General features: G+C 34.7%; 1 protein-coding gene across 1 annotated transcript; it reads right to left on the reverse strand.

Moving 5' to 3' along the window:
* Nucleotides 1–4,598: 4,598 nt before the first annotated feature.
* Nucleotides 4,599–7,749, reverse strand: LOC149000215 (palmitoyl-acyl carrier protein thioesterase, chloroplastic-like). The gene is made up of 6 exons (XM_089139138.1): nt 7,396–7,749; nt 7,039–7,172; nt 5,860–5,973; nt 5,572–5,749; nt 5,200–5,268; nt 4,599–4,820 (listed from the first exon to the last, which is right to left on the reverse strand). Exons 1-6 carry the CDS (start codon nt 7,747–7,749, stop codon nt 4,599–4,601), a joined length of 1,071 nt encoding a protein of 356 aa, XP_088995264.1.
* Nucleotides 7,750–11,154: the final 3,405 nt, after the last annotated feature.

Genomic DNA, 11,154 nt, shown 5'->3' on the forward strand with positions numbered 1-11,154 from the left:
TAATATCTCTATCATCCCTAATATATAAAAAATTACAAATATCATATAATTCCAAGATTCTTTCTACATTTTTGCAAGAAAATTGGTTGGGAAAATTTTTGGATTATTAAAATGATAAATGTCCATGGTGTATACATGTCTATACATTTTTAAAGGATGGGAACATATCACTGCTTACAATGTGAATAGTTTACTTAAAAAAAAAATTAGGGCTTTTTCTTTGGTACAATAAACAAATTAAGACTACACATGAATGTATTGATCGAATTTTCATAGATCCCAGGCAAAACTTGTTTGGTTGCACAACTCTGCTTACCACGTTGGTAAGTAGTGCATCTCATTCAACCTCTTAATCCAACTTCTTTCATTATATCAATCAATTGTAACAGACTCTACCCTATTTAATATTTTCAAAAGCAATGATCTAAATTACTTGCAGCTACCACCTTACAGTTTGAGAGTCCGGATCTTCACTCCTGACAGGGAGCACTCTATGCTCTCCATTGCTTGTACTGTTCCATCCTTAAGTGCTCCATTTGATATTAGCATTTGAGAAGGTCCACGATATTTTAGTGGTTCTAAATAATAAGTTTTAACCATATAATGTAAACTGGCGTGTATTTAAAAATATCTAAGAAAGAAGAAGAGGGAGAGTGTACTTCTTTGGAGGAATTAGATTTGCAAGTTTGAGTAGCTAAATAGAATTGAAGTGAATTAAAAAAAAAAAAAATGTAAGGGAGTGATAGAAATTTGTTCTTGCGTAAATAAATGAATCTACCTACCACACGTTGACAAGCAGTTCACCTTATTCAACTCTTTCAGATTCTATAGTGGTGCATAGGTTGGAATAAACAAAAATGTTTGTCCATTAAGAAATCATAAAAAAATTAGAAGAAATGTTTTTTATAGGAGTGTATCCGATGTGCCCAAATACATAAATTAAGAAGGCACAAAATGACCATCTTGACCACATGACTACTTCTCAATATTGTCATGTATATGTATTAAGGATATGTTTGAAAAATCAATTAACATTCTAGCCGTCACTTTATCTAAAGCATATGTGGCTAGGATTGCTTCCTAAGAGTTCCACTGCTGTTAGAAGTTCTATAGCTAATCAAACATTTAAGAGTTTTATTATTGTTAGAAGTCCTACAGTTGATCAAACACCAGTTATTACATACAAGAAAAACTCGACAATTGGTACTCATAAAGACACTAGGCAACCCAAAGGAGAGTTTGATACTGATTGGTATAAACTTCTAATCAATATTTTATGTAATTTAAAACACTAGAGTCCTAGCACCACAACTACAAGACTCGTACAACTATATAGAGGACTCCAATAACACTATGAAGAAGGATTTTGTTTCTATATAAAGCTATATACTAATTCATTGTAAACTAATGTGATTATTATTTTCTGTGTTCTCTCATACACAGACTTAGACTCTCTCTCTCTCCTCAACATCTCCCTCTCTCTTCTTCTCTCTTGCTCTCTTCAACTATTATTATTTTCAACAATATGAAAGCGATATGATGCATCCTTTTTTCAAATAAGGGTGCATTACATGGGAGACAACAACAGTATTTCATATTGAAAAATGAGAGATAGACACTTGGTGCATCAGATGGTTTTCTTATACTGGATACAAGGAGAAGAAACTGCCGAGTCCTGACTTCTTCAGGCGCCAAGAAAGACGAGCAAAGAGTTCAAAAATGTGGAATTTGTTCGTCAAAACTGTGGTTTCAATTAATTATTTAGACTCGAAACAAAGACTTTCAGTTCAAGTTTAGTTAGGTGATTTCCATCTTCCAAGTCCTAAATCATTTCAAAATGACCGGCAAACATTCTCTTGGAAGTCATATGTGGAAAATGTGAGTATACTGCTTCATCTATAAGTTTGCCATTTCAATCAATTTAACAACAGTAAGAGATCGATAAGTCCTGCAACAACCCATGAAGCAGCAGAGCCCTCCATTTTGGAGAAGATGAAAGAGAGAGAGAGAGAGAGTTGATCAGTTACTCATTCCTTATTTACGGATGAGTGAGCCAATCTTAAAAATCAACAACCTGAACAATCCAAAGGGATATTTGACTAAGAAGAGCTACAGACGAAAGCCTAGCCCAAAGGTCCATTCAAATTAACACATGTTTGGTCCATGGACATTTGAAAAACCGGTGAGAGGTAGTATCCATATCAGTAAAACGATTACAACACCTACCATCAAACGAGCTCCAGTGAACAATATTCCCTTTGACTAGGGCTGCAACAGGGACAGCTGAGCCGGACTTTTCCAATCCAAATCCTTGTCCATCACATCCTTAGCTAAGTCCATTCTTGCCCTGACCTTGATTCAATGCTTAAGAATATTGTCCTTGTTCCCAAGTCCTAACGGGCTGAGCCAAGCCCCCATTAACGCCATGATTGTCTCTGATAGGGTTGATCCAGGACATGTTGGCCCCGTCCTAATGGCCTTGGCTTTTGTCTCTATCCTTGCCCCTGATGGCCCTCTCCCTATCGCTGTGGCCCTACCCTCATCCCTGATTTACCCTAGCCTTGTCTGTATCCTTGATTGGTCATGTCTATGATCAAACCTAGATCATATATAATCTATATGAAACCGATAAAATGTATAATCTAACATTTTGTTAATTTTGAATCTAACCTGTGGTTCAATTTGAATAATGTAATATATAAAAATATTAGTTTAATACAACCATATTACATTGCTAAGTTACTAACAAACAAAATTTGATGTAAATGTTTATAAACTTATATTTTTATCATTATTCTAATATTAATATATGTCAAATCAACATATGAGACTATTAAAAAAGAATTATCTAAAGGGGTGTAAAAAGAAAATTTCTATATTAGATTTATATCATAGAGACAAATTATCAATAGCACTTTATGACTTATCTTCTAATATTAATGTTATCAATTTATCACAAAACAAATAAAAATATCACTTGTACCTTTAGTAGCCTTCACAAACATAATGGTTTTTAAAAGACAAAAACCTCTCCGACGTGAAACATCCATCTTAATTATAAAACAATCAATTATTTGTACCCAGGAGAAAGTAGAAATATAAATAATATTTACCTTAAAACAAGGTTAGTATAACTTTATTCTTTTGAATTGAATTTTTTTAATACTACCAATAATTTTGGAAAATTTTTAAAATTTGAGATATGATTCTCATTTAAAAAAAATATTAATTAAATTCTAATAATGATTCAATTCTCAACCTCTTCCATAAAAATTAAAAAAAAAAAATAAATTCAAGCCTATGTGCAAATTGATTTTATTTCAAGATATATATATATATATATATATATATATATATATATATATATATATATATATATATATATATATATATATATATATATATATATATATATATATATATATATATATATATATATATATATTGAAAAAGAAAACTAATCAAGCATGCAAATCTTATACACCAGGAGGATCTCCTCTAATTCTTGGAATGGATCCAGAAAGAATCACGAAAGTTACTCTAAAGAAGTCGGTCTCTTGTATAGGATCTCCTCCAATTCTTGGAATGGATCCAGAAAGAATCGTGAAGGTTACTCTAAAGAAGTCGGTCTCTTCGAGATCCAGTCAGCAGCGTAGTTGGAACTCCCGGTACACATGTTGAAATCTAATTCCTTCATAGCTTCCCACTTCTTCCTTTATTGCATGAACCACTTTTGCTACTTTCCCTTGTATTCTTGCATTAGGCTTTAACTAATCAATAGCTTTGAGAGAGTTTGATTTCACATATAAAGGCATGAAATTCTTTTCGTGTGCAATGTTAATTCCTTCATAGATCGCATGCAATTCAGCTTCTAAAATATTCATCTTCATTTTTCTCTTCACGAATCCTCCAAGAAAGCTGCCTTTTGTGTTGCGAATTACACCTCCTATCTGACTGTATTCTCCTTTGCATAGTGATGCATCTACATTTATTTTGAACCATCATTTCTCAGGATTAAGCCATCCACCAGAACTTCTAAGGCATTTAGGTTTTATTGTTTCCTCTCTATTCGTTCCCCAAATCGATCTAACTTGGTTGAAGAGGTCTAAACAAAGCTTTGCAACGTTTTCTGGTTTGGTGAAGATTTCTTTATGGCTTTCTTTATTTCTCCAGCAGCAAATTTTATACACCACAATACAACTGAACTTTATTGCCCAATCTGGGGACCAACCTTGACTTTTTTCCACATAGATTGAGCGTTAGCTAGTCCTTTTGATTACTCCTAAAGAACCATGTTTGCATTGACTTCGGCAATAGCCTATTCCAAATGCCAAAAGCAAATGAACAATCTCTAAAAATGTGAAGTGTACTCTCTAATTCACATAAACAGAATCTACATGATACATGAGATTGAAGCTTCATTTTTCTTATATTAGACGCATTTTTAGGATACTTTACATCAAAGTAAAAGTTTCATATTTATTGATTCGGACTGATATACAATTTTTATTTTTATTTATATGTGGACATAAATAGAGCAAAATAGTAAATTAAATTAGACGCATTTATTGTTAAAATCTCCAAGAGTTAGGATTTGACTATTTGCTTATCAGCCTCCACTTGGTCCTCCCTCTTGCAACTACATCTCCATTTTCTGAACGCAGTAAGTGTAAGCACTCATGATGACTTGCAGCATCAGTTGACTCCTGATTACAAATAGAAGTCAGAGACTGGAGTGCATCATCTACTCCACATTCCCTCTTGTACTCTACGCTGATTTCAGAAATCTCATGCTTCTCTAAGATTGAGCTGGGAACACTCTGCAATATCACCATCAATCTTAAAAATAAGAGCATGGCTTTATACTCTTCTGTTGGAGTTAAAATAAAAATGTGTATTGATAAACCAGGTAGGAAAGAAACCCAGTATATAAACTACCACAGACAATAGAACCTCAGATAGCTAGAGAACTTGCTAAATGCCGCAGCCTTTTATACTACCACAATTTTTTAATGCAGAGTAAGAACTGTTACATTCTCTTCTTTGATGCTAGTTTTTAGTGATAGATTTCTGTCAAACTCAATTCCAATCTGAATTGACTTATTCGCGGATCTTATTCCCAGTTCTTAACATCATGCTTGCGTCATTATAAAGTTCAAAAACAAAGTCAAAGAAATGTACAAAAAAGAAGAATTCAACCTCAAGCATCATCCCGATGTATTTCACATTGTTTACATGGTGATTAGCATCCAAATCGCTCCAACGAGGCTGCAAATTAGGAGTTTAAAAGTAATTATTAGAAAAGGAAAAAAAAAAAATCCATAAACATGGATTATATCCACATAGTCTGTATATGAGCCTTGCTTCAATCCTATGCATTAAATATGCAAAATTGTCAAACAAAACATTTTCAGCCGCCGGATTGAAATTTGGGTCTAGATTTCGATCTGGGCCATTGATATTCAATGGTCGAGATCGAAATCTCGATTGAAATTTCGGATCCGACAATCCAAAATTTCGCTTGACAATCTTGCGCAGGACTGAAGCAATTTCCTTTGTATATATACTTACTATTAGTCCACTTCGAACATAATCCATTTGGTTGTAATCAAACTTTCCTATTTTACTGCAATCTTTATCTGCAATAGGGTGAGGAATATGGTCTACATAATGAGTTTCCATTTCTCTTTTGACCTCTTCTGGCATTTTAGATAGTCTTCTTGTCTCTTTATTCATCATCACGAACACACTGTAAGTTAAACATCAAATAAGAAGAGTCCAATTGATTAAGCAATTATCAAATTATTTCATGCCATTAAAATATAAATCTATGAGATAGAAAATACTAATATTCCAAACCTGGCAGCTCGTGTGAGAGTTTTCCCAGTCCGGCTATCACAGATTATCCAATCAGAACCCTGCCCATTCTTCACAAATGGGGTCAACCAGTTATCTACTTGGACATCATCACCCCTACAAGAAAATTCAAAATGGTGAATATGATCGATGTATTGAAATAAATAAGGTACGAGTCTAGACACAATGGATAGTAGATTGCATTTGTAGTCTGAGATCAAGACAATGAAATATTCTCTCAACAAAAATTCTTAAACTAGTAAGACTACATAGGAAAAGTGCCCCCTCCCCTTTGCCCCCAGACTTGTAGAAGCTTTCATTAGTATTGTTGTCTTTTGCAGACACCCTACCAACCCAAAAATAATATTCAATAAGATTTTTTCAAATTTCTACAAATTTTTTCTTCCAAATACATGGAAAGTAACAGGAAGTGGAAGGAATATTCAGTCAATATTGACCTGAAGAAAGTGATGTTATTCTTTTCTCATTCACTAATTTGGTTCTGTTTAATTTTTAATATCAACTTGACCGAAATTTAATTTGATTGTCAAAATCATCCCATGTTTTAGAACCTTGATTATTATATTAAATTATGAAATTTTCATGTTATTTGTGACAAAGCTTAGTTACCTTAGTGAAAGCATTTTCATGGAGAACTGAATTTTAATATTTAATAAATCATAATTAGTTAGGTAATAATTAAAAGAGATATTAGTCATAGCCCTTTATTCCCTTTGAAGTAAGAATTTACCTAAAATAGACTTTACTGATAGGACATTGAATTAAGAAGGGTAAAATATCTTCCACCATGACTCAGATTATAGTAGGAAAAATTATAATAGTGATGTGAACCAAAAACATGTAAAAAATTATAGGAAGAAAAATAATAATAGTGGTGTGAAATAAAAACATGTAAAAAATTATAGGAGGAAAAATTATACTTAGTAGTGTGAACCAAAAAACATGTAAAGATTAGAGCAGAAAATTTTGTTATGAAAATATTATCATTTACCTCGTTAAAAGAAATTATACACATCATACTGAGACAAAATTGATAGAAAAATTTATATTCATAAATCCCTTCAATATAGCTTGACTTGTATATCTATACTTTGTAGTGCTTTGAGAACGAAGGTAGGTGTTTACCAAAAAAAGAAAAAATGAATGAAGGTTGGAGCTTACCAAGAAGGATATTGATCCACAGCAACATGCATCTTACAGAGCACCCATATCAAATTCCTTCCACTCATTGCTGGTGTTGAACCCAGTCCGTCTTTCTGAATCCCCATACTTCTGATATGATTTAGAGCCGTTTCCTGCACATTTGTATCAATTTAGAAAGAGGGAACTCATTTTAGAAAAACCTGTGGAGTTTGGCCTCCCTCCTAAATGTAAATGTAAGGTGGAGACATACAAGAATAAGGCAATCTTCTACCTGCGAGAATAGAGATTCTGGACTAGAATCTGTATCCCATTGTGCTTCTGGGGGGGAAAGTGACAACCTAATAAGTATTCAATAATGTGAATTCTAGAACATACCTGCAAAAGATTCATCAAAGTCTCTATTGATGCCATTCGGTTAGGCCCCATATGATAAGATCTAATGGTGAAGTTCTCACAGAAAACACGGCTGTCCTTCACAACCATTCCAAGACCAAATGGGTCTGCAACCACATGTTGTTGATCTTCCCTCTCCCTTCTCTCAAGTAGCTTTTCCCATTGCTTCTCTTCTGCTGACTTCAAGATTGTCCCAACCCCATTCGCCTTAAGTGGTGAAATACCTTTAGAAGAAGAATCAGATCTTCCAAGAATCATCCTCGTAGTTCTCTTTGCCGGAGCAGGTGATGATCGAAAGGGAAAAAGCAATGTGATGCCAGAGATAGTAGCAGCCATGAGTGACCTAATGGTGTAATAAACTTAACTAAAACACTATCTTTAACTATTCTGCAAACCCAGAACCGGGAAATAAGAGAAAACAAACTACAGTGCTATCAGCAAAGATACAAAGCTATTGAGTTCAAAAATTCCCTTTTCTGAACTTTTCTGTTAATACAGAAAGGATCGATGCGGCATCCTATGCCAACCAACTTGCTTTTATAGACCCAACATCCCTTCCATGAAGATTCATAGAAGAAGGAAATGGATATGTGGTCAAATATGATAGCTAAGTCTAATAACTAATCGACCAATAGAATGCATTCAATCTCCAATCTGTTTGCGTTGCTTGGTTGGGTTGATTTTTTATCACATTATTGTCTTAGTTTTTCAATATTTCATGTTTGTGTGAAAAATTGCATAATAATATTCTAATACGACTTTGCTGATTTTATAGCTAGTCTGTCTAAATATAGAAACTACAGTTACATGGAAGACATCAAACTATCACAGTATGAAAACTAAAATCCGTTCTATAGAACATTGGAATCATCCACTGCACTTAAACAACCATCTCATACCCAAATCAGTCGCATTTATTTAATTAGTTCGGATCATCTCCTTGTCGGGGGTGCACCCTATATTTTTCACCTGTGACCCACTGTAATATGTGGTTGTAAAGCCGTCGGGAGCATAGAGTGCACCCTGACAGAAAGATCATCCGAAATCCTATTTAATGGGCTTACCTCAATCAGGTGTGGTCGGATGGTTACAGTTATTAATATCAATCCATCAGTAGGTGAGTCTTTCTGTCATCAATTTTGTTTTAATGGGTAAATCTTGACCTAATGAAACCATCAAATCCTCCAAAACATATTCCATATTGAGGGCTTATAGCCTCATCCTCAAACTGTGGATTCCTGCTGTTCCACTTGGTTTTGCTTCGTCATGCACGAATATACATACCCATTTTTTGTTCTATCTTCTTGATTCTGAATTTGATCTTTTCTGAATCAAATTTCTACCGTCAACTAGGGCTTAAAGTTGAATAAAATGGCTTCTTTTTGACTATTCTGTTTTATCTTCAGGGTCGAAACAAATAGCACACGAGAGGGTCGAACAAATAGCACACAAGATTGACCAGTGTCGAAACTAGGTGCTCGGTTTCCAAATAGGGTTAGATTGACCTGAGGTCAACAACTGATACTTCCCAGGAATTTTCTTTGGAAGTATCTAACTATTACCAGGTTCCACCAGTGAGTAGGATTTTGAATGGTTCAGCATTGAAGTTTTTCCTGTTCATTTTACCCTCTTAGTAGTAAAATCTGGAATCAAACAGCAATAAGAAGCCTTGGTATGGTAGACACAGAGTCACTCGCCTACGTTTTTTTTTCTTCTCTTTCGTGTTTTCTCTCAATCCATCACTCAAAAACATGTCTCTCTAACCCTAATTCATGGCTTTTAACACTCACCTAAGAAGCTGGTAATTTTTCTACAACCCATGAGGCCATGAGAGCCAGATGAGACAAATTGTTGATTATGTTTGATATAAGCTTATAAAAATATGAAAATAATATAAAAACAATCTTGCAGTCCCAAAGTTCTTTCCACATGTTTCCAATAAATTTGTTATTTAAGATTTTTCCTTTTGAAAAATGATAGATGCCCATGGTACATACATGTCTATATATTTTGAATGACTAGTAGCTAGGGAGTGTAGCCGAAGTGCCCTACACATAAAAGAAGGAATTAAATGACAGATCCCAACCACTTAATTACTTGTCGATGTTGTGAAGCACCTCTATACACTGTAATACCTATGCAAATATACAATTGGAACACAAAAGCGGGCTGGGCTGGACCAGATTTTTAATCCCAATTTTAGCCCTATATATTTTTAGTTAAACTCATTCTCATCTGATCTTCAGGTTTTAAAATTATTGTCCCTGGCTCTAAGTTCTGTGAGTCAAGTCAAGTCCATTCTTATCTTAATTGTTCCTGATTGAACCAGGTGGGGACAGGTTAGCCCTGATGTTGATTAAATTTAAATCATATATAATTGATAATAGTTGAGCCCAAACCTTGTTCGGGCTCAAGGGAAGACAAGACAAGTTAGGTGGTAGAAAAACATCAATGTTTTGGACTCTTATATGCCACCCTTAAGAGATTGAAGAAGCAGATTCCCAGAAGAGGGTACATGACATGCATGTTTCACACGAAAAAAAATGAGAGATAGAGAGAAGGGTGCTAATGTACCATAATATGATTTTTCCATATTGAATTCAAGCAGAAGAAACTGACGGCTCCTGACATCTTCGGGCGCCAAGAAAGTCGGGCAAAGATTCAAAAATGTGGAATTTGATTGTCAAAACTGTGGCTTCGATTAGTTAGACTCAAAACAAAGACTTCAGTTCGAGTTTAGTAAGGTGGTTTTTATCTTTCAAGTCTTAAGCACACCAAAATGACCGGCAAACATTTTATTTGAGATCATATATGAAGCTACTAGTTCATCTACACCTTTGCCATTTAGGTGACTGAAGCAAACTTGAACCTGACCCGATCAATCTAACAATAGTAGGAAATAGTTGCATGGTCACAATCACCTTTCCTTGTTAGTATGGAGGAAGAAACCCTTACTCTAATAACAAAATTTCCAATTCTATCTCAATAAAAATACACATTATCTAAATAAAGCTTTAGAGGCGAGACCAAGGTGCGAACTCGCTGATATTTCGGGTTTCAGTGGTTGCCAAAACCACCAAAACCTAAAAGTATCGCCTAGATTTTGCAGATATTTTTGGGGTGGTTTCAGTGATTCTTTCTTCCTCTCTTCTAGCAGTGATTCCAACAATTTCCACTCCTGCGACTTGGACGATGTATCTCCTCTTCCATTCTGAGAGGACTAGCCGGAGTGGACCTTGGTATACTCTTGGAAAATCATTTCTTCTCTGGAAAAACTGTTTCATACAATAAATCAGATGTTCAGTAGGGTTGTTGGAGGACTCAAAGATTCAAAATTTTAGCAAAAGTTCATCTGCCGATGCAACGCTTCATCGGCGCTGATGATCCTATTGGATCCAACTATTCTTGTCCTTTACAGCTTCAGCACCATCGAACTCTACTCTAGCTATGTAGGCGAGTGTCGAACGCTAGCAATCTAGGTGAGTGTTGGGAAAATCCAGAAGAGAAACAACAATTTTTGCCGACATTTCGCTTGCTTGTCTGAACAACTTTCAGTGATTTTCTGGTGACTTATGGTAAAGATTGTTTTGGGACTGGTTTCGTATCACCATATAGCTAAATGACAAAATATCGCGGAGTTTTTGCGATATTTTGCCCATTTTTCCTACATTAGGTGAGACAATAATTTCAAAACCAGCATTCTTCCAATGTTAATTGACATGCAAAAAAAAAAAAAAGAAT

This window comes from Hakea prostrata, chromosome 11, assembly GCF_041222555.1.
Source record: "Hakea prostrata isolate BN-2017 chromosome 11, UWA_Hpros_2, whole genome shotgun sequence".
Lineage (NCBI taxonomy): Eukaryota > Viridiplantae > Streptophyta > Magnoliopsida > Proteales > Proteaceae > Hakea > Hakea prostrata.

Coding starts and splice junctions, on each gene's coding strand:
- LOC149000215 (XM_089139138.1), bottom strand. CDS start 7,749: ATGGCTGCTACTATCTCTGGCATCACATTGCTTTTTCCCTTTCGATCA. Junction 5,974..7,038: donor GTGGATCAATATCCTTCTTG/GTAAGCTCCAAC, acceptor ATTTTCTTGTAG/GGGTGATGATGTCCAAGTAG. Junction 5,750..5,859: donor ACTCTCACACGAGCTGCCAG/GTTTGGAATATT, acceptor TTTAACTTACAG/TGTGTTCGTGATGATGAATA.